This window comes from Uloborus diversus, chromosome 10, assembly GCF_026930045.1.
Source record: "Uloborus diversus isolate 005 chromosome 10, Udiv.v.3.1, whole genome shotgun sequence".
In the NCBI taxonomy this organism is placed as follows: Eukaryota; Metazoa; Arthropoda; class Arachnida; order Araneae; family Uloboridae; genus Uloborus; species Uloborus diversus.
This window is the reverse complement of record NC_072740.1, coordinates 2,995,413-3,022,575: the sequence shown is the minus strand read 5'-3', so window position 1 is coordinate 3,022,575 and position 27,163 is coordinate 2,995,413. Positions and strand designations below refer to the sequence as shown.

The following is a 27,163-nucleotide window of genomic DNA, read 5'->3' as shown; positions in this document are numbered from 1 at the left end:
TCAATCAATCGCTAAAAATATCAAATAGAAAAAGTTTTGAATCCCAACGTTGCATGAAAAGCCATAAAACAATAAAGAAAGAATTTATTTGTTCAAACTCAAGAAAAATGGCAATAGCTAACTTCTTATCAATGAGATCTTTCACGCGAATTAATTTCTGCAGCCGATAATTTTATTCGTATTTATCCAATGGATTGTGACTTAAATTGGAATAGAAAAGGAACTATCGATCGGATTTTTTTCGAACTGGTCTATAAACATTCCCAGTACCAAAAATAACAAACGGTGAAAGTTTCAGCCAAATCTGCCGGGTAGTTTTTGAGTTCATGGATGACATACAGACAAACATTCATTTATATATATATATACATTCGAAGTTTGTTCGAAAAGTAGAGGGACTGACAACAGTGCGAGCAATCAGAAATGTTTTGCTGTCCGATAGGTGTGTTTATCTCTTGCACATGCACATTCATGCACATTGCACTGTCCGAACTTCAGTTTCACACAGCCATGACGTGATTTTTGAGAGTGCTATTAGTTCAGTTATGTGTTACGAAAATAGAACAGCGGAGTTCGGAGCAACGTTATGTCATCAAGTTTTGTGCTTAACTCGAGGAATTTGTGACCTTTGAAAAGTTGAAACAGGTCTATGAGAGATATGCCTTATCAAGTGTTCAAGTTTTCGCAGTCACAAATCATTTTTGGAAGGAGCACGTTGAAGATGAAATTCACTCAGGTAAACCTTCAACTTCAAAGCCCGCCAAAAACGTCGAACACGTGATGGCTCTTGTGAGACCAAACCGTCGTTTAACAATAAGGATGGTGTGTAGCCAGTTGCCCTCTTTCACCTTAAATCAAACTTTAACCGAAGATTTGTACATTCAATGTTACAGGACCATTTCCTTCCTGTTTACCATTCTCCTTATTCAACGGATCTGGGTCTTTGTGACTTTTTTCTTTTCCTAAAATAGAAAAATATCTAAAAAGGACTTTATTTTGGAGAACATCCAAAGGAATGTGACAGACGTATAATAGGCCTTGCCAGTTAAAGTGTTTCTGCGCTGCTACTAAGCTGGGGAAAAGGAACCCACTGGTGTATGGCTACCGAATATAATATACATGGGAAATGGCATAATTTACTCTCCGTGGGCGAATGATTTTTCCGATAAGGCGACTGTAGTTTTAGGTAACCAGTTTATTTTTATGTACACAACGTTACCGAGTCTAAAATAAATATTTTTGACCGTAACCTTTCAGAAAAATTCCTACAGCTGTGTATCTTAAAAAAATGAACAGTGCTTTTTGTTAAGTATCAAAATTTATTCATATTCCAAGAAAAAAAAATACATTGGTGAATCTGAATTCATATCTACATGAGGTCAGTAAAACACATAAGATGAGCTACAGCACTGAATGAAATCCAATCGCTGTAAAATCTACTTTTGTTTTAAAGACATATCACAGAAAAACTACAGATGATTTCATAATCTCCTATTCCTTTGCAAACGCGTTACATTGATTGACAATAATAAATCATCAGATTGAAGTGAAAAAAATCCCAACTGAAAAGTAAGAGTGAACTGTTAATGACATATTTTTGCTGCTGAAAATGCTCAATTTAAAATTTCATACAGAATTAATCAAATGAAACAAAAGTTTAGATTTTAGATTCAGAAGCTGGGATCTTCCGTATAAGCAATAAAATGAACTTTAGAATTATCGATATAGTAGCGATACTTGTAATTAGGCATAGTATAGGCTCCTTTGTAAGCCTCAAGTTTCATTTACTGCAATTGAGATAGTTTTAAGTTTGTTGAAAATAATGGAAAAACATAACTACTTTCATTAAACAAACTGATATTGTACAGGTAACTGTAATTCGGTCTGATTAAATCACCTTTCACTAAAGATATTTAATTCTCCTTTAATGAATCAATCAACAATTTTGAGCGGAGAAAAAAAAACTAACACGTACGAGTGACCTGTTAATAACATATTTACATTTATAAATGTTTTTGAAAAAAAATTGCGGTCACATGCAAAAACAGTGGCTGTTCATCTGAGAATGAGAGCAAAACATTGAAAATGAGATAAAAGAAAAAAACACACACACACATACACAAATTGCATGTTTTTACATCATAGTAAAAAGAAACTTTACATCCGTGGTGACCTCGTAAAATGCATCAGACAATCACACAAACTACTGATATTACATTTTTTTTTTACAATTTTCGAAAAAAAAAAAAAAAAACACTAACCAAATGTACCCTTTAATATGAAATGTGCATCCAACATAAAACTATGTACAAATGTATACAATTATACCCCAACGAATCTCAAAAATGATAACATAAATATATTTAACATAGTTTGTTATTTCCAGCATTAATTACAATTATGATTCAAGATGCAATGGAAAACAATATCTTTTGCTCGAGTCATATCTTGTTAAATCATATTTACAACTCAATATCATAACTCTGTCAAGCCAGCGACTTCGTTGAAAGCATGTGGTGATAAACGAAGATGAACGAGTGATTAATTTTTGTCGTAAAATGAAAAAAAAAAAATGACAGTGATGAAACAAACAGTGGCACAATAAGTTCCTGAAATCAAATAAAAATAATGTTTAACCAGAGTTATAACTGAACCTCAGCAGTTTCTGCTCATGCGCATTAAAAAAGTGACAGCAGTCAAACTTGGCAGGCACATATTCGAAGAATTATACTCTGTCTTTGTTAAGTTAGCTTACGATGTTAAAACGATTCCATGTGTTAAAATAGGGGTGAGACAAGCCGAGTTTTGTTGCCGATAACTCTATTTTTCGTTGCCGAATCTAAGACTGTCTCCTTTTTCAACCCGAACATTATAAAACCATCCGAGGTCAAATATATGTTGACCAGAAACCACTCTACAGGAGGGTTAACAACTAGAATAATGTATGTACATTGTTTTGTTCGTTATTCTAAACATGACTCCGAATAAGACTTGAAAAATGCATATTTATTAAAATAAGGATGTATTTCAAAAGGGAAAAAAATCGTGAAATCGAAACTTTTTGGGGGAGGAAGTGAAAGTCGAATTTCTCCTCATTGAAAATTTCCTATTCCGCGTTCGACTTCAGTTCAAAAAGTAAAATTCATGACAGAATTTCAAGTGAAATTCGATTATCACTCAAAATTGTTCGCGTACCGATTCAAAATTGCTTGTAAAAACATTTCATTAAACAGCATAATTTATTATCCTGTATATATGCTTTATAAACTAGCATTTAAAAATTATAGTGATATCATTTAAGTATTTCATTAAAAATCAAGCGAAAAACCGTTTTAGATATTAAAAATCAGAACATGTAGAACTCAGAATACATGGTGAGAGTGAAGTGTCATTGAAGTAAAATTTACAGTATCACTCTTCTGAGTCAACTTAGTAAGCGTGAGGTTGGTGAACAAAAAAAATGATTTAGTTTATAAAAAAACAGCTCAAAGAAAATGTAAAAAAATTCATAGAAAATTGTTTTTTTCCCCTTCACTGTTACTTGAATATGTTAAGCAGTCTACAGTGTTTAAATTGTGCCATCCATTAAAGCACTTTGAAGTTTTGGTTTCATCGAAATTTACAAAAATTATTTGTAGTTAAAATCACTTAATTAAAAAATATATATTTAATTTCAAAACTTAAAATATCCGTATGTTGTAAGTTTCACTATGAAATCTTTAGTTATGATTTAATAAATAAACGCTTAAAATGAATAATGAATTTGATTTTACTTAAAAGCGTACCTTTTTGGCAGCAAATAATTTATGCTTGTAACAATGGGGATACTTGTAACTCTATGTAGTGGAGTTAGCAGTTTTTGCCAGGGTCTTATTCTCGAGAAACAATTTCATAAAAGTAAGATGTTTTGCATCTTAAACTTTCCTTACTTATGATTTATTTGTATGTTACATAAACGAAGTTTTGATTGAAGTTCAGTGTACAAATATAAGATAATCGGTTAAAGACATATTATGCTAAAAAAAAATATGAAACATATACATAAAGTTCATCCACAGAAAAATTGAACAGATCCCTTATATTACACGTATCCTCCACACATAATCACTCCCATGTTACACAAGAAGCAGTTTTTTTTTATACAGGTACTTTTTCAAAATGTAGCAAATATGCATAACCAAAGATAGAATGTGATAGCATATGTGAGCGTCACTACTTTAACAAATTCACTTTTCGGATGCTCCCCTGAAAAAATGAATGATTATCAATTTGCTTATGAAAAAATTGTTCAACGAAAAATATGAATGTTTCATCACATGCAAGAACATCAGATCTGCCTCAAAGTCGAAGAAAGTTCCCAGGAGGCAATATAAATAGAGTTCAGAGTTAGCATAATGAATGAGTTCTCGTCTAGGGCTCCAGTTCTCGTTCGTATTTCCGCTCTTTCATACATCGGCGATATAGAGAGGTACTGACCCATGAGCATTCATCAGTACCGTTGAAACTTTGCACGTACGGTACGCATAGTGAGTACAGTGCTTGACAATCATTTCTTCCTCTAAAAGTTTCCCAAGTACAGTATGGCTCTCTGGGATTTTTCACGTAACCTGGCATTCTCACCTAAAAAGATTAAGAAAAAAATAAATATAATAAAACAAATGACGACTTCTGAAATATTAAATAGCATAAATTTTGTTACTAATTGTTCCCAAAATATATTTTCATGTACATTCATACCAAGTGCGTAACCTAGATCATCATTTCACAGATGGGGCCACTGAAATACTGCATAAAAAAGTACTAATTTTATTGACGCCATCTAGGAAAAACTAACTTAAACAGTTGATCTCCTACTACACATGTCTTTTTTAGCATACATACTAAGTTATTTATTAAAACTTATATTAACAGTTAACTATAAAATTTGCGTTTGTATTGTTCCGTTTTCTTAACGTAAACTTTTATCAGATAAGATTTAAAATCGGGATTTTACTTTTAATCTAAATTTCTTAAAAATTATTGTAGTTTCTTGTGTATTTTCTCCCCTAGTTAAGTTACATGTAGCATTTACATGTTTACTAAAATACTCACCGCGTAGAACTGTGCTACGTTGAGAGTGAAAAACGGAAAGTAAAAGCTTAACTGGTAATATACAGCGTGCCCCATTTAACCTATGAGGCCTTTATTTTCGCCTAGATATATGCTTTCAATTCCAAAAAGGATCCAAATAATGCGTAGACTTAAAAATATTAAGAATTTGAAGTAGAAGAAGGTTAGCGAAAACATACGAAATCTAACTTTTTATATAGTCCCTTTATCCTCCCATTCATGTTTAGGGAAATCACACGCAAAAAAAAAAAAAAAAAAAAAAAAAAAAAAAGAATTCGAACACAGAACATTCGAAGCATTTACGATCAAAATTTAAGGAGATATTCAAATTCAGAAGTTTAAGGGACTGTGCTGAAAATGAGAAGGGAACATATCGCCCAACTAAAGGAACAGATTCTGGAAATTACTGAAACAAAAAACCAGTATATATTTTCCCTTTTCATTGCTTTTTTTAAAACTAAAATAAATGTTGTAGTACGGCACGTAAAAATTTCGATACGTAATACAAAAACTCCTACAGTTTTAAGGAGAGAAAATTAGGCTTATTAAGCTGCTATATGTGGCCCCTGAAAACGACGAGAGTAAAGTGGTATAATTCACAAAACGCTTCGTTTCATATCTCGATAAATATTGATCATTTTAATGCCAATTTTTTTTTTGTTACAATTGTTTTCTGTTATACTTGTGATTTTCCTAAATACGAACCGAAGGACTTAGAGCCTATATAAAAAGTTCGATTTCGTATTTTTTCACTGTTTTGGTTTTTCGCTTCAAACTGTTAATATCTTCCTTATTTCATATCCATGATCGTAATGGGAAGTATGTTCCCTAAGACTAAAGGTAGCGAAAATAGAGGTTTTGTAGATTAAACGGGAATACAGTCTACATAGAAGTAGCAATCTTTCTCGAAGTAATGTACGAAATCACAAAATAGATGTTGTCTACTTGAATAACAAAAATGGGGCTAAAGTGACCAGGGTCCATTAACCGGTTCAAATTTTATGAAAAGAAGTATTCGACTTTTCAACTTAAGCACTTTGATTTTAATTGGTTTCATTTGTTTTATTTTAAAACTAAAGTTAAAGAATATTTTCTCAATGAGTTAAACTAAGGAAAATCGACTGAACGTTATCTAGTGCATCTTAAAACTAGATGTAACTTGATTAGGTTTTAGAAGCAAAAAGACAATAGCTAAAAGTTAGGCTGCCAAAAATAGATTTTATTTACGTAGAGAAGACTGGGGCACGTTTACGCGTTTTTTTTTTTCCTCAATGAATTCTCTAATTTTTGTTTTAACTTTGAAAATTTTAGACATTGCGGTTTTATGAAGCAGTTAATGGAGTCGAAATTGGTACATTTAGTTGCTTCTCAGTTTGTGGTTTTTAACTGTAAAAAAAATATTTTTAAGTCCAAGTCGATTGCGTAAACTTGCCCCGGACACGGGGCATGTTCACGCATATTTATTTTGACACCTAACGTGGTTCTGTTAGTGTTTTGAGCATAATGTCTTATCATCGTTAAAATAAAGGAAATTTATTTCAGACTGAATAGCGTATAAAGAGAAAGATGAAGACACATGAAGACATCATATGATTGTAAGCTATAAGATACGAATGTGTAACTTAATTTAAAATTAAATAGTAATTTTCAAATATAAATAGCCAGACAATACTAAAAAGGTTTGAGACAGTTTGGAGCGAAAAAAGTGTCAGGAGCACGTTGTAAGAAATTATATGCTCCACGTGGTTACATTGCGTAAAACTAGACAGGGATCCCAAGATTAATAACTCGGGATCTCCATAATTGCGCAATGGGGCTTTACGCGATTGACTTCTGCGCAGATGCATGAGAGCGCCTGAGTTCATATGGCTATAGGCAGCTATGAAGGCATGACTGAAAAAAAAATCTCCTGACCGAATAGCGGGATAAATTTATGGATATCTCTTGACCGCTATTCGGGAAAAAGGGCAAATTGGCTGCCCATCATGTACACTGTTTCCGTGTGTAGAAAATAAATTAGTTTGTGTGTGTTGTGAATGAACATAGTCTCTTCAATTCTCTCCCTCTCCAAAAGTTGATACATGAAAAATGTGACAAAGAAGAAGGGGCGAAAATCCTCTTCACACGTTTAAGTAAGACACAGTAAGAACTTGCGTAAAGGTGCTCCGACGTCGACGCGTAAACTTGCCCCGTTGCCAAGTTTGAACTTATTTTTAACGTTCAAAAAAATTAATAACATTTCAGTTCATACAAATACAATTCTCAAAAAAGTATAAAATTCTGCTACTTTTTATATATTTGTTCTTTCTTAACTAAGTATTATTTATTCACAATAAGCTTCAAAACGTTCAACACAAAATTTACTCGACTTAGTAAAAAACAGATTATTCTTTCTGCATGCTAGACCAAAGCTCGACTGATGCTCAAAAACTTGGAAAATATTTGATTGAAACCAAAAAGGTGTATATATTATTCAATTTTTTATTCTTCAAAATCTTCTTCAAAAGTTCGTTTGCTAAAGTAACTTATAAATATTAATGTGTAGGAAATAAAATGTTTAAAATTATCTGTGTTTGTGTCATTTATTATTAACCATTGGTTTAGATTCATACTTAGTAACTATTTATTCATAACATTGAGGATGAACTACCATCTAAAATACTATAAAAAGGGGTGTGTAATGTGTAACCATCTGAATGCTCTTAAAGCGGAAGGGGGGGGAATAATTCCAGTGTCTCGGTTGAATATTTTTAAAATCTGGAAAGCCTATCAATACGCAATAATGGTAAAAATTCTATAACCATTCATCATTTTACCATTACATATTTCTACTAAAAGGCATTAAAAACATGAATAAAAAGAACTTTACCCGACAACGACACCCTTGTTGGTAGAGCTTTCGAAATCCTTTTTTCTGTTTCGCAGATAATTTATTCCATTCTTGGACGAAGTGGCACAAAGATATGAATGCTTTCTCACCTCTTATTCGACCTGGAAAAGCAAATCATTATGAATATTTTAAGCAAAATATCAACTAAATCACACGTTACAAAAAAAAAAAAAAAAAAGCACGTTTTATATAGAGCGTTGAATATTTTCTGCATAATGGCAATCATAATGGATTTGGATGCGAATGTCGAAAGCATTTATTCTCTATACGTTATCATTTTCAAATTTCGAATAAAGATCCAATAAAACAAACAAAACATATTTAAGCAAAAATAATTTTATATGAAATGAAAGCATTTTTAAAATACAGTCATATCTGTCACTCATACGCTAACCTAAAAATACGCATAAGAGACGTATAATAGAAATGAAATTTTATTTCAACTCAAACTAAGTTTATACGAGTCAAAGACAATATTAACAGTAATAAATTAAAAGCAAATCTTCTCCATTTAACTCTACATTTTCGCATGAAGATTTAAAAAGATGATTGCAAGCGTGCTTTAACTTATTATTCTTACTAGTATTATAAATGCGAAAGTAACTTTGTTTGTTTGTAATTCTTTCACGCTTTACCTACTCAAACGATCATTATGAATATTTGTAATCGGGGCAAGATGACTATGCTAAAAAATTTTATTGTTCATCAATTTATTTTTAAGGATAATAAGATTGATTTTACATGAGCTGTTAGAATAATCCTTTGTAGTATTAAATATATTACAATTTAAGTTTTAAAATAAAATAAATAAAGGATATTTTTGCTTTTTCATAACCTTAACAAATCGTCATCTTGCCCCACTACTGGGGCAAGATGACTTCGGCATTGGGGCAAGATGACAACACTGAAAAAGGTTGAAAATTATTCTATATTTTGTATGTACTAGATAGTTTAACAAATAATAACTGTGTTTTTACGTCTTACAAAGTATCAAATTAAGGGTAATGCATTGCAGCGTAGCGTTGAACTGTTTAGTTGTGCAGCTAACAATAGTTACAAATAAAAATGCCATTTTCATAATTGGAACATTCCTCGTGCCACCACTCTTGGCACCGCAGCATTGGATCCATTTTTCTGTTGGAGAGTCACAATATTCCTCTTTACAAGCAGGACTTGTAAAAAGAAATCTAGTCATTTTGCCCCGTATTTCGGCCCGTCATCGTGCCCCAGACTGCCTGTTTGAAAGGATTTTGACGTTGATCCATGGTAATAGGCAGTATATAAACAAAGTTACTCATAAATACTAAAGAAAAACGATCTATCATTCCTGTATATGTAGCAGAGCTTATTTACACATGTATAAAAGTTATAACGTGGCAGCGGTAAACAATCAGAGCTTCAGAACTAACAAAAAAACGACTATTTCAGCGTCTTTATATTGCAGTCGAACCTGTTTATCTCGAACCTGCCTATCTCGAAAACCTCTCTATGTCGAAGTTTTTCATTTTCCCTGCACATAAAGTATGAATTCAATGTTTTCCCCCCATGTTTGTCCCGAATGAAAATTTCTGAAAACCTGTATACCTCGAATTTCGACTAAAGTGTCTTTTTTGAATTCGATCCCCAACGATCTTTATTTACTGGATTTTGGAGACAAAAAATTTTTTTTCTTAATATAAGCAGTCACATTATCCTCCAGAATTAAAACTTTATGTACAAGAAGCAAGTTTTCCAACAATTATATCCATTCGGAAACTGAGAGGAAGGGGACATTGTTGATTAGTAAAATTGCTTCCAAAGTTTCTTTCGAGTCATTGCTCCAATTACTTATTATGAGAACTTTTTTCAAAACCTCTGTATCTCGAAACCTCTATATCTCGAATTTTTCTTCTCTCCCGTAAAATTCGAGATACACAAGTTCGACTGTATTGATGAACGACCAGCAAAAAAGAGGATCCAGTAGTATAAAGTTGAAGCTGTTTCTTAGTGGAAAACGGAAAAATTAAGACATTCGTCATCTTGCCCGGCTCATCATCTTGCCCCGGTCTCCCCTACACATTGTCAAGGATGCAGAATAGAACACAGACTACCTTTCATCCGAAAATAAAGTATTCCAAGAATTTTACTCCAGTTTTATACAAAATCAATAACTTGCGAGCATCTCATTGAAAAAAAAAATCATATTTGTTTTGATTTTTGCAAAATTTTAAAGCCCTTAAAAAAGCTGCACAATATAAACTTTACCTGAAGTTTGAGGGATAACTAAAACATCCCTAATTATGAATTTTAAATTTCTTATCCTAAAACGAGGCTTACCTTCTTTTTTAAAATATCGTCTGCGCTTTTTGTTCACAGAATTGAAATTGAATCAAGTTAAATTTCTGATTCGTAGCAGACGATATTTTCATGAAGAAAAGTAATAAAAAACAAACTCGAAGAATTAAAAGAAAAGAAAGAGTTATCTTTCCGAATAAAATATCGTCCGTTTCGTAATTATAGTTATTTGTGCGGAAATGAGTAAAAGTTTTTTATGTATTCGAAAAGAATAATGGAGTTTTCTTCATGTTTTTTTCTTCTAAATATTGAGTGCGCTTTCTGCCAGTTTTAATAGCTTTTGTGGAACACATAGATTGCAATCGAGTCCCGAAAACTCGGCTTAATAAGTACCTTTTTGATATCGAATAACAAAAGTATCGAATAACAAAGTAACAAAATAGTTTGAAATAACACACTTGAATAGCACACGTTGAATAACAGACATAATTTTCTGTTTCGTGAGTTTCGCGATGTCTCAGATCCTTGACATTTTGTACTGTACAAATAAATATTTACCGCAGGTCTAAAATAAATTATTTTGTGAAAGTTCCTCATCAATCAAAATCATAGCGTAAATGAAATTTGAAGTATACTGTTACATGGGGGATTTTTTATACAATTACGAGGGGTACCCATCCCTCCCAAACACGCTGACGCGCTACACTTCCTTTCTACAAAACTCCCCGCTCAGGGACACGACCCCCAAAGTGAAATTAAACCCCCATTAAAAGTAACCCTTAAGAATTTCAACTTCGCAACTTACGCCATGACTCCCCCTTATCGGCAGCCCTGCAATCACCATGAAAATATAAGTAGGGGAATGTGGGCCACAGTGAAATAGAGGGGCAAAGTGAAATGGTGAAATATTTACTCAGTTTTCTACGTCACCTATCTGGTAATCTTTTAACCATGTAGTAACACATGTAGGTTATTCTAATCAGGAAAAAGTTACCTCTAAAGATCAAAGAATATGATAATAAAAGCATTTTTCTAATATTTATTCTCATATTGCTCTTTTTTGTCGCAAGACAAAAATTACTTTTTTTTGTTATAAAATAATGGAGTTACTGTTTTCAACGTTTTAAATAATAATATTCAGTACAGTACTTTTACTTCCTTTTACAAAAAATGGAAGTATGGTATTCGCGAAAAAAATTTCACCCGAAAATCGGCCTTCATTTCCATTTTGCTCATCCCCAAATGAATGTTGAGTTTTTTTTTCAACCCGACCGAACGTGGATATGTGCCTAGGAATGTACAGACACCTGAAATATAAATTTTGACGATCCCCGAGTTAAGTACAACGAGTTTTCTCGTGACGTCTGTATGTACGTATGGATGTGTGTATGTGTGTATGTATGTCGTATAACTAAAGAACGGAATGTCCTAGAAAGTTGAAATTTGGTACGTAGACTCCTAGTGGGGTCTAGTTGTGCACCTTCTTTTTTGGTTGCATTCGGATGCTCCAAAGTGGGTCTCTTGCCCCTTTTTGGGGCGAAATCATTGTTAATTTCGATGTAAACTCAAGTAGTGTTATAATTTGGCGGACACTTGCCGATATATCGCCAGTCTTTTTGTCGCCAAGTTTTGTCGCCAACTTGGTGACAAATTTGGCCTTTTTTTAAAAAATATTTTTTTTTTTTTTTTTTTTAATCTGTTTCAATTTGGCCACTGTTGGTGATATTTAGAAAGTAAACTATTGAATGACATTAAAACTGCCAATAATGAGAAAATGACATCAAATTGGAGTAAAAGGAAGTCATGTGATGCACACATCAGCCCTTTTTTATTTAATATCAAGCTTATGTTTATTTTAAACGTTTTGTAGAAATTAGTCAAGTACAAGCGGAGTCAATTGAAACAGTTAATTCGTATACTTATTCAATCGTATATTAAATCACTCGCGCATTCATTTATTAATTCTAATTCCTTTACTTTTCATTCCTTCATTAAATAATTCAAATTTTTTCTTTCATTTACATATTTTCTTATTCATCCACAATTTTAATCTTGTATAGTAATTTACTTACTCAATTATTAATTCGTGTATCGTTGCACTTTCTATTCATTTATTCCTTTCTACCGATTCGTTTGTCCAAAAATATTTTTAATAATCAAATAGAACATGATTTATTAGAATATGTATATTTCATTTTGCTGCATCAGAAAAAAAGTGGAATTTTTCCATTTTTTTAAGATACTAATTAAACAATATTTTTCATTTTTTTGGGTTAAAATGCACGTTTTATTACAAAATACATTGCTCTATGTGTACTTTAATTTTAAATACAAATTTCCAATTTGTTGCATTTTAAAAAAGGTAAGTTATCTTAACTATTTCACTTTGCCCCACATTCCCCTACTTACGTCATTAATAAGAAGCGAAATCAAATACTGTTTTAAGCAAATTTCCTATAGTGACCTTTAGGCTCTTGTTTGTACACGACATTCTTCAGCTACCGATATTACGCATTCAAGCATCTTGTAGAAACAACGGGAATCCTTGAAAGCTTGCTTATGTTTGTGCATTGATTCGGAAGAAGGTGGTGAATGGAACTGCACATTTGTTTTGCACCTGCATGCATAATGCTATACGTGACTGATGCTTATTACTCTTTGACCGTTTTATTCTTCTTAGTTTTATTTTTAGCTCTAGCTCTTCAGTTTTTTTGTTTCAGATTTAGCATAGCGTGCCATTGTTCATGAAGAAAATAGCTACAAGCACATTCATTCAGGCTGGGAAATTTCAGAGCTGCGGAGGATTTTGGAGTTAGGGACAGGGCGCGCTTCAATGTGACTTTCCCAAAATTTCCTCATGCGGCAAAATTATCATTATTCAGCAAAAATTTGGAGTTTTATTCGGCAAAACAATCATCAGTCGGCGGAATTTTGAGTTTCATTCGGGAAAATGATCATTATTCGGTGAAATTTGGAATATCGTTCGGCAGCATTATCATCATTCGGCAACATTTGGAGTTCCACTCGGAAAAATTCAGGCATCCCTGGTTAGGGAGTTTTACAATTTCAGGAGTCGTCCATGGATTTTTCGATGGAATAGTCGTCCATGGATTTTTCGATGGAATCAATTTTTAGCACGACACATTTTTCAATGAAATTACGACTGTCCCACGATTTATTTTCGCTGTCTGTGATAACTCTTGCTGCTATGAAACGTACTACCAGCAAGTATACGGTAGAAATTTGGTTATCCGAAACTCTTAACCAGAACCTCATTTAACCGACGTCAGTTTACTGAATTCATTTATTTATTTTGGTAGTTAATAATCTCACATGGAATCCATCACAGGTAGCCATTTTTATAGCAGTCACAAATGAATCTTGCATTTTTTGAGCACTAAATACTTATTGAGCAATCACGATTGCTTATTGTTCTCATTTGACGGTCCTTGGCGTTGTGGTTCCTTTTTCAGCTTGGACTAGAGGTTTTTGCAGCACCACCGCCCAACGGCCTCCGGTCCTGAGCACTGTCCCCCGAAATGCGTTGCTCCTGGTCGGTTGCGTCCATGTCCTACACACACGCATCGTTACGCACATACACACTCCCACACACAAGCTCTTACACACATACACACATGACTAAGTGCATACACGCAGGTCTACGCACACACACAAGCCTGCACATGCACGCACGTGCGACTGCACACACATACCCAATTATACACATGTAACCCCCCGGAGGAAAGGCAGGCTTAGGGGGACAGGAGTCATTTCTAGAAACAATAAGTCCAATGAGTAGGGTCATCTCGTGATTGCGAAAAACAATTTTAATTCAAAATTTCTGAATTCAAATTAATTTCATCTTCTTTAATGCCATTCATCTCGAAAGCGGTCGAATGAGAAAGTAAAGAAATTATTTTTTAGCTATGTATTAATACAAAACGTTAATGAGCAAAAAATACAATCGACAGTATTATTGATTACACAATAAAGATAAAAGTTTACTATATTACGTCTTAAAAAATACATAGTATTTTCTGGCTAGTGCGATTTTGGCTGAATAAAGTTCAATACATCAATGTAGTTAAAAATATCATACGTAATACTCATTTTATAAGAATGAACATGTTGCAAGCCAGAGCTAAATTTCTGTCTCCTGATAGTCATTTTTGACTACCTCTTTTATCTAGAATTTTTGATTTCTCTTGATCCGATCCCGGTCGCTAATTTTTTGAAGAACAAATAAACTTACAAGACATGAAAAATAATTTCTACCATGTCCTAACTGTAAAAGTATGTCACAAATCAAAAGCAACGAATACACTAATTAGTCTTAAGACATATTGGTTATTATCCTTAAAACACATTTGCAGTATGGAAGCATTTATTTCTCAAGAAACGTTTAGTACAAGCTATAAAACTTTTGAAAGTATGTAGGTGTGTCAGGGCATGCTTTCTACTCATACATTAGTACTAAACGATGTAATGACTTTATTACCCTTCAGATAACTACCCCTATGAGGAACTAAAATTAAGAAATATGGATCACGAATTCTTCATCTCGCACGAGCTCAACGGGTCAAAGATCAGAACTAATTTCATAAATGCTATCGAGATAACAAAAACTCTGAGTGAGCCAGAGTCTTTCCACTAAATGACTGACTACATAATTCCATAGCAAAAATATTTTGCTGAACAACTATATGAAAAGAGAAATAACGAGCGAACTTTTAATTCTTAGTTTCGTAAATATGCTCAAAGGCAGTGATTTAACTTTTGGGAAGGCGGACATTTTCACTTTGCCACATGGCACTCCGAATGATGGTCATTTTGAAGGATGGAACTCCAAATTTTGCCGAATAAGGGAATTTTTAGGAGATCACAGTAACCTTCCTCCCCTGCTCAAAGGTTAAAATGAAATGGTCAAGAAATGTCGAAAAAACAAGGTAAAAGCATTTTCTTATTTGCTGCAAAGCATGTTTCAGTGGTTGTGCGAAAACGAAACACGCTGTTCCTACGAGTCCCATTTGTCTTTAGGTACCACCCACATTTATGAGGAATTCCCGGTCAGGCTACGAGCCCAAAATGAAGAGTACTGAAAAACAGCCTTTTCTTTTTTTTTTCAACAAAATCCATTAAAGCGTTTGTTTAGTAAGATTTAAGTACATTAACGATACAATCTTGCAATTATCTTTCCTATTGCATTACTGTCAGCCACCGATGAAAATTCGCGGCCTATATTGAAAACGTTATGTCAGTCAACGAAACTAGACTAGTGGAACGAATTGCCAACTTTACGTCTAACTTTATGCTTGGAAAAATATTTTATTTACACCTAACTGTAGTTTTGCCTAATGTCAGTCACATTTTACCTTAATTGTATTACAGCGGAACCTCGGTTTTCTGGACTAACTGCGACCAAAGGCAATCCGGATAAACGAAAATCCGGATAATCCTAGTGGTATGAAAAATAAGAAAAACAAAGTCTTTAAATAAGCTGACGCACTTTTTATTACAGTAAAAAACAATGCTGTGCAACAAAATTAATACTGTTTCACACATAGGGTAACGGCACTAGTAACAGACATGCTTAAGACATCGCTCTCAGGTTAACTCAATTTTCTAAGCCTTTTAATGTATTTAGACTTTTTAAACTGTTTTTCTTTCATGTAACTACATCTCATTTAACATTTGGTTGCTCCTGGATCCTCTGAATTGGTTAATTGTAATTTTATTTGCTCAATTTCGAAAAAAAGGTCTGATCCCCACTAACAGACACCGATAAATCTGATGATGTCCAGTAACAGAGTGTAAGAAAAAAGGATAAGTAATGGACAAAATTCCCCTTTTCTCTCCAAAATGTGCAAAAGTTCTTTATTTTTGGAGCTAAAGCCTTATTAAATTCAAATGAACATAAAACACCAGCTGACCTCGTGATAGCTGCTCATAACCTTCCACCACTGCCTTGTAAATACCAACTGGCTCATAAAATTCACTTTGATAACACTAGATGGTTGCACCGTATTCATGGGTCGCAGCAACTTCAGTTTTACAAGGCTAAAACTCTTATTATTAAAATCGAAACTTAAGACTGTATGTTACTGAACCCGTCTCTGTTACTGTGTGTGGTACCGTTACCCTATACAGTGAAACCTGTGTAAGTTGACCACTTGCGGTGCACTACTTCAGTGGTCAACTTAAACAGGTGATTAACTTACAGAGGTTGATTTAAATGATAAGGGCTAATTCCGTGCCTGAAAAAAGCTGTCAACTTAGACAGGTGGTCAACTTACAAGGGTGGTCAACTTCACAGGTTTTACTGTATTATTCAGTTAAACAGTTAATAAATTATAGCACAGCTGCAGTGGTAAGGAACTGACTTTCTAAGTATGCCATGTTGCTTGTTAAATTGCTGTCATTGCTTGATCTCAGGAGGAGTTGTTCACTTAATCAAAATAAAAAGCAAATGCTTTCCGCACTGATAGAAATATAATTTAAAACTATTATTTGTGTGAATATAATTTTTTTTTAAAGTCTGCAAATTTGATCCGGAGAAACTGGAGATCCGAATGAACAAGGGGATGATAAACGCTGTTCTAGATCTTAGAACCTACAGTTGTAGAAGATTGCTGATTATGCGGTCTTTACCATCATGGTATGTAAATGTATATAGGGAAGAGAGTTGTACCTTGGGACACTGCTAATTTTTAAGAATCTATTTTTAGCAGCCATGTTTTTGTAATCTCAAATAGTAACCTTCGCCACTAAATGGTGCCATAGTAAAAATCAGCCTCAAATGAGTAAAACTGACTATTTTGTGAGAGAAAGAAAATTTCATGACTCCAAAGTAAATATTTTCTTCATTTTTAATTCATTTTCTGTCTTTGTATTTGTAAATTTAATCAGCCGAATTTCATTTGTTATAAAAATTTTGCTTATGAGAAAATAATAATGATAATGCATCCTGATTGACCATTTTGATTTTTCTTGAACAACGTGGTGATTGTACCTTGGGATAGCTAAACATTTTGTACCTTAGGACACGTTCCAAGGTACAATATATACATGGTTCTTAATAATTAAGATATGTTTAGGAACATGGAACAATGTTCTAATCTTATGTAGTCTTTTAAACACATTTAATGTTAGATAATAATTCATAATTAATTATTTATAATTAATGAATCATGATTTAATTCACTACTATGGAATTTTTTTTCTGGTGCCAAATTGGTTCAAGTATTTTTTCCTGAATCATGAAGACTTTTCCATAGTACAACAGGATGTGTCCCAAGGTACAATAAGATGTTGTACCTTGGGACAGCTTGAAACTTTTACTTTAAATGGCTGGCAATATTTTATTTTCAAACTGTCTGAATTTTAAAAAATATGTTGCATAGAAGTATGTTGGGGGGTTTCAATGTGACTTTTAGATTTTAAATTTGGTTGAAATAATTGACGTTAAAAATTAAAATATGAAAATTGTCTCAAGGTACAACACTCTCCTACAGCTAACTGACATTTTCTGATTACATAATAAAGATCACCCAACAGTGAAAACGAACATTTATTTCTTTGAAAGGAGAGAAATGAGCATATATATATATCTCTTAAAACACAAATGAAGCGGATCCAACCCCAGTGCGTGAAACGCTGGAATAAAAAGTTCTTACTCAATACATGCATTATACCGACAGCCCGGTATTGACGGTAAATAGCACTGCATATAGCCATGGCTTATTGGGCTGTAACTTACTGTTTTCTAACGAGGTAAAATTATATCTTAGTTTCAAATTGTCACAGCGCTCTCATAAAATATCAAAGCGAAAAACTGCTTCTGTTTTAATAGAAATCGTGAAAAGTCCTTTTCAAAAACTTGGGGAAAAAAAACCTCCGAACAATTTAATCTAACAAAGATAACTTTCTTAATTAAAAAATCGACTGATCCGTGTTTCTTTTAATTAAAATGAGAATAACGATACGTCATTTCAAATGTGGGTGTAATTCCGGATTTCATGTAGGTGATAGCTCAAAATTCGTGACGAAAAAAACGTTACCTTTATATTAAAAAAAATGATAAATAATGTAATAATAAGATCTTAAAACAGTCGAGTCAGATTGTGGTGTATCACGTTGAAGTTTCTCAATTAAAGATAAGAAACAATCAAAAAAGTAAAATCGTGAAAAATGCAATTAAGCCTAATTTATTACTTGGCTGATGGCATCGCTGGTTCTGCCCACTGCAATTGGTACAATCACGTTTCTATAACTACTACCTATTTCGTTAGGAAGAAAAAACGAAAAAGCATGCCCTGTCCTATCATTCAAAGGCTTATTTTTGGAAAGCTTTGTGTTCCGTTAAATAAATGAATTCAGAGAGTAGAAGTTGAAGCCACCAAAATCAAATTACATATTAATCGGCGATGATAATGAAAAAGGGCTTTTATCTTTATTTCTTCAATTGTTCTACAATCCTATGGTAGATCCCTAAGTTTCCTATTTAAACGTTCTTCAAAATTTAACTAGAAAAGTTTAAAGAGTAAAGCAAAATTTAATTTATGCTTGATGAATTAAATCACCTCTCCTTTTTTAATGAATGCATGAATACAAAAGGATGGAGGAAAAATTGTACAATGGATACATAAGAAATACAATAAAAACAAAAAAGCACGCAGTTTTCATTAAGAATTTTTTTTACATGTAAGATAAAAGCTTAAAGTCGCCAAACTAAAATAATACTACTCAATGAAAAAATATAATTGTTGACAAGGAGGCAATATATGAACTGTAAAGACTTAATACCTTGATTCAAGCAAAATAATTCATTAAAATAATGAAATCAACAAATTACTCAAACAAATTACATTTCTAATTTAAATGCATATTTGACAGTATATCTTCCTTAAAATAGATTAATAACTGAAACAAAATCAAACACCTAAAACTCGATTAACTCCGGTTACATTTCGAAAGCATCAGTGTATGAAAGAGTAAATGTGCACCGAGAACCGAAGACCATGTTTCGGAATTTTAGGAACATCTATATTTTTTTTTTTTGCGTTAAAATTCACCAAAGAGAAATCAGCCCATTCCTTACTTTTATGTGTTACGCTTCTATCGTTTATCACATGGAGCTTTGTGTTATAGCCACGAATGAAGTAAAACTTAATGAGTGTATGAAAATTACCTTTCCCGTCTTTCAAGATCAACATCATTAACACTTTTGCTAAAAGTCACGTGCTAACATGAGACTTTGCTTTTTACTTGTAATTTAGAGAATAAAAATTTCAAAATAACAAAACATCGGCATGCGTTTGTTTTGATATAAAACCGATTTTTCCTTCATTGATATAAACTCTTTTTTTCCTCCTTCGTCTTAAAATTAATAAGTGTGCATAGAACTCACCTTGAGCGGTAATAAATAGATATCTGTAGCTTTTTATTTATTTAATGCAGCCATTTTACTAAATAGAAGGCTTGATAAATATAGAATATTTGTTCTAAAGATCCATGTGAGCCATAATTATAGACCAAAAAACATCTCTCTACCGTTTTTTTTCTCTCTATTCCCAAGCAAAAGCAGATTTTTGATATGAAATGGTTTGCACTTGGTAATTAAGCTCCAAAAGAGGAAAGAACTGTTATTATCATTACTTTGCTGCGCTCAAGTATAAAGGAGTGGCTTTAGAATACTTTCTGTTCTATTCTATCAGAGCCTAACCCTAGAGGTATCCACTCCCATTTTGTTATATTTTGGAATCGCATATTTAGTAGCATTTAGTCTACTTCCTTCACTAGTTTTGTCTACGCTTATGGCTTGATTATCCTTTTGATAAAAGATATTTATACACTTCTCTGTGAAAAATATTTCAGAATCATGGTATTCTATTACAAATGAAACCTGATCTCGGTTCTTCGGGCAAAAGAAAAAAAACATATCTTTCTTCGACAACCTTGTAAATGAACATCGGGTGTTCAGTGAACACTAGGAAGCTTACGTCAAGCGGACACACGGAAGTTAAAAATAGGTGCATATTTTGTTATAAAAATATGATAACTAGTCAACGGAATTACTTTGTGGAGTGAGACATCTGCTATGAAGTCAAAATACACAAGTATTATAACAATAAGTTGTGTTCAGTTATAGATGTAAAATGTGCTTTTTGTCCTGAGATGCAATTGTTTTATAAATTAAAGTGCGAAAATTAACAAACAATAGTCACTAGGGCTGCCAATTGGATTTTTCGCAAAACCCAAAACTGAGCTTATATAGTTCCCAAAACCTAGGTAAGAAAATCTGAGATCATGTAATTAATAATTCTTAAATTGTATTATAATTGCTACGGTTACAGTTGGTCAATTTATTAATCTCAACGAGCTGATGTGTGCATCACATCACTTCCTTTTACTCCAATTTAATGTAATTTTCTCATTTTTGGCAGTTTTAATATGATTCAATAGTTTACTCTCTAAATATCACCAACAATGGCCAAATTGAAACCAGATTTGAAATTTTTTTTTTTAAAAATCGCCAAGTTGGCGACAAAACTTGGCGACCAAAAGACTGGCGATATATCGCCAAGTGTCCGCCAAATTATAACACCACGTGATTTTACATCGAAATTAACAATGATTTCCCCCCAAAAAGCGGCAGAAGACCCCCTTCGGAGCATACGAATGCAACCAAACAAGAAGGTGCACAACTAGACCCCACTAGGAGTCTACGTACCAAATTTCAACTCTCTAGGACATTCCGTTCTTGAGTTATTCGACATACATACACACATACAGACGTCACGAGAAAATTCGTCGTAATTAACTCGGGGATCGTCAAAATGGATATTTTGGGTGCCTGTACGTTCCTAGGCACATATCCACGTGTGATCGGGTAGGAAAAAAAAACTCAACATTCAATTAAGGGTGAGAAAAATGGAAATTAAGGCCGATTTTGGGTGAAAATTTTTTCGCGAATACAATACTTCCTTTTTTGTAAAAAGAAGTAAAAATGACAAAATTAAAAAAAAAAAAAAAAACTTGAGAATAAACACTAAAATGTCTTAATAATTTTTTAACATTCGAAAAATGGTGCGAAAATCGTCTGTAGCAATGAATAAATAAATAAAATAAATTGAAGAAAATAAATAAAATTAAATAAATAGCTAAACACATAAATAGATAGATGAATAAATAAGTAGTGGTAGCCAAAACGAAATTCAATTTTTCCATCTTCAACGATTAATCAATCCCTTAGAGTATCATTTGAATTTAGCAGCAGAATTAAGAGAATAAAAGTGCATTACACATATAAATAAACAGATAGCTTAATATCGTAGAGAGATAAATTTTAAAATTGAAAACTTGTCTTTGAAAGTAAACGAGAGTTCTGACATAAAAGCTAATTTAATGAAAATAAACTACATCTTGACGTATTTTTATTCAAAAATTTCCCAATTATTGTAAAAAACAAATTAGGAGAGATTAATTCCAAAACGTTCCTTGAATGAAAGCCTTCCAATGAGAACTTAGTAACAGAATCAACTTCAGAAATGACGGTAGGATTGAAGAAGTGTGGCCGAGAGCCAGCACTTCCGAAGAAAGAAACAATGGGAAGGAATGGCTAAAATTCTTACGCAACACACACACCACATGAGACAAAGCATTGAAAGTATCAAGTAGCCCTGCTGAAATATTGGAAAATATTTTTACTGTTCAAAAAAAAAAAAAAAACTGATTGAAAGCTCCGGATCTTTTGCTGCATGTTTGTTCAGTAATATTCAACGCAATTTATTCATTTAGTATAAAATAGGATAATCACAAAAAAAAAGAAAAATTAAATTGAATTTTGACATCTTGAATTCAAATTATGTTTTTCGCAATCACGAGTGTGTGTATGTAGGCGTGTGTGTTTGTGTGTGTGGGGGGGGTATGTGTGTTTGTGTGTAGGGAGTATGTGTATATGTGTGTAGGCATGTGTGTTTGTGTCTGTGTGCTGGCATAAGTGTGTGGGTAGTTGTGTGTATGAATGTGTGGGTGTGGGGGGGGGGTATGTGTATGTGTGTAGGCATATGTGTTTGTGTCTGTGTGCAGGCATGACTGAGGGTAGTTGTGTGTATGTGTGTATATTTTTGTGTGTGTATGTTTTTGTGTGTGTATGTGTGGGTGTCTGTATGTATGCGTGTGTGTATGTGTTTGTATGTGTGTTTGTGTGTGTGTAGGTGGTTGTGTGTGTAGGTGTATGTGTGTATGTGTTTGTGTGTGTGTGTGTAGTTGTGTATGTATGCGCGTGTGTGTAGGACATGGATGCAACCTGGAGACGGCTTTCGCTATAGGAGCAGCATCGTGAGGAGCCCGTCGACGGTGATGGTGCGGAGGGTGGCGGTGGGAAAAATCAAAAGACGCCAAAAACAGTCAAATGAGAACAATAAGCAATCGTGATTGCTCAAAAAAAAACAGCAATGGGACTTGTATGAGAAAAGACGTATATCCATATTAGAGCCAGAAGTTTTGATGGTTTCGAGTGAACCACATCGCAAAATAAAATTAAACTTATCAAATTTTTAATCTGGTTTAAATATAAGTTCACTGTGAATTTTCGATACGAATCTTAAAGTTTACATAAGGGTTAAACCTCACTTATGAGTTTAAAAAAAAGAAAAAAAACATGTATTTTGCTTTTGAAATGCAATACCTGAATTTAATTATATCAAAAGAACGGATTTCACGTGATGATTCACAGAAATGACTGTAGTATTTATATCAAAAGTAAGCAGAACTTTTCCAGTCGTTTTGTTCAATAAAGTAGAAAACATTTTCAGGGAGATTTAAGCAATTTATTTTGAAAATGGCTGCATTCATTATTCATCCTCAGCAGAAGCAAGGATCGTCACAAACCATTTCAGTTATACAAGAAAAAAAACATGTTGCTTTGAATATACCCAGTTACATGCACCTTCTAAGTTGATTTAACTGTATGGTTTCAGTGTTAAACTGCTCGTACGAAACTCACCATTGCCAAAATGTCAGTTTTAATTCAGAAATTACAAAAATGCTAGCATAAATAAAGTATTTTGTGTAGTTAAAATTAGAGCTTCGGACTCAAGGGGAAAATGACCGACTCCGACTCTTCACATTTAAAAGCCATCGACTCCCGACTCAGATTCCAAAGTCCTTATTACAATGGTGTCCAGCATTTTTTATAAATCTGAAATGTCGCAAATGACCATGTACTTAATTCGCAGTAAAATTCATAAAGATCTGTGACCACCATAGGTTGCGTATCTTTTTGGCAGGTTAATATATTTTTATTTTAGAAAGCAGTCAAGTAAAATTATCTAACACTCTACAGAAACAAAACTAACAGCACATAATATAACAATTTTTCCTTGGACATTGGGATTTCCTACTATATAAATCGAAAACGTTTCTACGAAAGTAACGATTTGATTGTTCATTTTGAGATATCCATTCAGGGGGTGTCATCTCAATGATGGCATCAAAAGTTAAATCGAGTACCAACAAAATCTACTTCCGAGAGCTAGAGGAATTCTATCTGCCTATACCATCTTACCTGCAATAAGATACCTGGTTGGATGAAGCGTCACTCCACAAGAGGCTTCGTGGCTGCTAGTCCATATCAGGCCTTGACTCAATGCATGGCGGGCTTTATCGGTCATCTAATGAAATGGAAAAAAGATTTTAAGGACGAGGTCGTTGCAAACATTTTGCGCAAATAGGACCGATTAAATGAGCGGAATGATACTGAATAATTGGCGTGTAGATATTTTTCTGTACGCTAAACGGCTTCATTATTTATGGGAAGAAGGTAAGACTTTGGAATGGCGTCATTCAAGGGTTGGGAATATTTACGACGCTGTAGCCAAATATCGTGTTAGCGGATCAACATTCCAGTTTACGGGCGAATGCCAAGAATTGAGCTATAACTTGGGTAATTTTGCAGTGGTATAAAGCGTTATGGATTCATGCTCTTTTGTACTCTTATGGATTCAAATCAGTCGAGGAAATTTCAAGATTCAGAACATTTTCATTGTTTATGCCATATGTGGCATGTTTCAGATCCCTTGGCTATTTGGTTTGGATGCTTCCAGCTAAATTACATTAATAGGGCAATTAACATCCTAAGAACTCAGGTGTCTTAATCTAGTGAGAAACTGGGAGTCAGAATTGTTCAACTGGTATAGCATCCGCCAATAATAGTGCCCCTTGAAAAAACGGTTACCGGTCTCTGAGGTCACTCTTCTTTCATGTTATTATACCGAGAAATTACGTGAAACTCATGAACTAGAAGTTCTATATAGTTATATCCGAGGCCACCGTCACTATGCTTTATTTGTAAAAATGACCAGATTTTACTTTTATCGAAAAGTACAGCCATTTGCAAATCTAGTGCTGAATTGACATTCATTCTTATATTTGGCATCCCTATCGGCAGTTTGCAAGTTGAGAAATTTGACGCCAAGTTTCTCGCCAGATAAAGGCACCTGAGCTCTTACGGTGCAAATTGTACTAGGAACTTAATTTAGCTGAAAGCATCCTAGCCAAATATATACTCAAGGGTTCGTTTAAGTGCCACAAATTAATGACATGGACTTTGACGATTTTTGCATCTTGAAAATCCACGGAATGGAGCAGGGTTTGATCCCGGGTCTAAAGGTGTAAGATTCCAGCCAAGGTCGATTCACTGCGCCACCCAGCCGGCAGTGCAAAATCATTCAAACTGAGATACATACGCAGAAATAAATCATTTACTATGCAGCAGTTTTTCCTCATTAAAATCTATGAAACGGTTTCGTAAATGAATGCAAACGATAACAATTTTGAGCAGAAAAGCAAGGATCGAGTTTTCTTCAATCTTGCTTATTGTACTAAACTGGCAAAGTAAGGCACTTGAAGTAATGAGCACTCACCTTGAATTCTTTTTTCACTTTGATGTGGTAAGCCGTGATATGGCCATCCCCTTTTCCTCGAGATTTCACCCGCACAACAGCAACTGCCGGGGGAAATGTCATTAGTAATAACAACTTTCTTAGATGAATATCATTAGAAATAAAATACGGTATTCGCTATTCATGGAAAAAGTTCTTTTAATATTTTAAAGTGAGATCTCGTTTTTCATAATACCCATTTTTGAAATAAGATAGAAGGCATCGTTTGGGAAAAAAAATGTTGCATTTCTATTGTCCTTTATGTCATTTGAATACCTTTTATTAAAAGCAAAGCGATTAAAGTAACCAAAGCACCATTGAACGCTAGAGCTGGTTTAGCATGAACCTTGGCAAAAGTCGTCCTATTGGTATTGAAAGATTAAGTAACGGAACCCATTAAATTATGACGATGCAAAGAGTTATTTACAGTAGCCAAAGCAACATTAAACACTAGAGTTGATTTAGCATGAACCTCTGCAATAGTCGTCCTATTGGTATTGGAAGATTAAGTAACGGAACCCATTAAATTATGACGATGCAAAGAGTTACTTATAGCGAGAACTTCAAACTATTTTTCCCTACACCATACTTTTTCCATGCACATTCAGGTCAAGTAGTTTTGATTAAACATATATTTGAAATTTTAACTTTAATTATAATCGCTGTGTAAACTGCATTGCAATGCGCTGTTATAATCGCAGTAGTTATAATGACAGCGTAATGTAATTAAATGTAGAATCAGATATAATTGCGCACAAACACATCACACTGGGGCAAGGATGGCTAACCCGTAGTACGTGAGCCACTTCAGAGTATTAACAGGGGCATGTGAATGATTTTCTGAAAAAAAATTTAATTTAAAAAATAATTAAAACATTCTTTAGCGCAGGGTCTGTGATGATATCAGCTTGCTCAAGTTCTAAGTCTTTACACTGAATGGCTGCTTTTATTTTGGAAGATATGCGGAAAAGGTTGTCATTTTGATTTTATCTGCTGCAATATTTTTATTTTCAAAAAAGTAAAAATATTTGCAAATAAATTTAGTACATATTTTGAATCTTTTCTAGTTACAAAAAAATTTCAGTTTTCTACTTTTATTCTTCTTTTTCACTAAATACTTATTTTCTGAAACAGAGAAGATGATCGATAAAGCTAAAACTTCACTCTTACATTTAATAGATACTATTAATGTTATCCTAACTCTTTTTTTTGCATAAATTATAAATTTTGACTACCGTAATATACAAATTCGAAATGTCACGAAGACGCATAATCCTTAGTAGTTATGATTCTACTCAAGATCTGAATAGTCGTTAGAAAGATACAGATGGGACTTTTACACACTTGTTTTGTATATGAAAATGATTTAAAAAAAAAAAGACTCATTTATTCTTTTCCTGCAGATAGTAGCCCTCTTCTCAAAAAGGTAGGCTACTCGAGCCTTACTATAAATGCCTTCGATTTTCGATAGCTTAGAGAGAAAAGTTTCATTTATTTTAAATACACTACTATGTAAAAAGCCGGTTTCTTTTGCTGGAATTTATTTAAATGATATATATATATATATATATATATATATATATACTCTTTCCTATGCCCTGTTGACACGTTACTTCTTTTAATTTGACTTTCTGAAATTCCTTAAGCATTCAATAAACATCTCATCTCCATATATCAAGAAGAATACGTTATTATAATAGCATGTTCATTTATGCTTCTTTCAAGGTAATTAATCTCAATGAATCCTTTGACGATTGAATTCCTTTTAAAATTCATGACTCTTCTTACAGGTAGCATTTTCGAACAAAGAAACTATAGTTTTGTATGCCTACTTCCTCAAAGCTTTGGGTGTCATTAAGCATAACAAGTGGATTTTATTTATTACACTTGGACCGTAAAATACGAGCTGCAGCCCTCGAGTGAAGATTTATTCTTGGTCGCGTGTGCC

The 27,163-nt window shown here is 33.4% G+C and overlaps 1 protein-coding gene across 1 annotated transcript in view; it reads right to left on the bottom strand.

The window, feature by feature from the left end:
• Positions 1–1,305: 1,305 nt before the first annotated feature.
• The window catches only part of LOC129231217 (tissue inhibitor of metalloproteinase-like), an 86,056-nt gene continuing 60,198 nt past the window's right edge, over positions 1,306–27,163 (bottom strand). Inside the window, exons 4-7 of the mRNA XM_054865473.1 lie at positions 25,198–25,280; positions 23,841–23,946; positions 7,979–8,100; positions 1,306–4,620 (exon numbers count right to left, since the gene is read on the bottom strand). Coding sequence (XP_054721448.1) covers positions 4,411–4,620; positions 7,979–8,100; positions 23,841–23,946; positions 25,198–25,280 — 521 coding nt within the window. The 3' untranslated portion in view covers positions 1,306–4,410. The remainder of the gene's footprint in view (positions 4,621–7,978; positions 8,101–23,840; positions 23,947–25,197; positions 25,281–27,163) is intronic.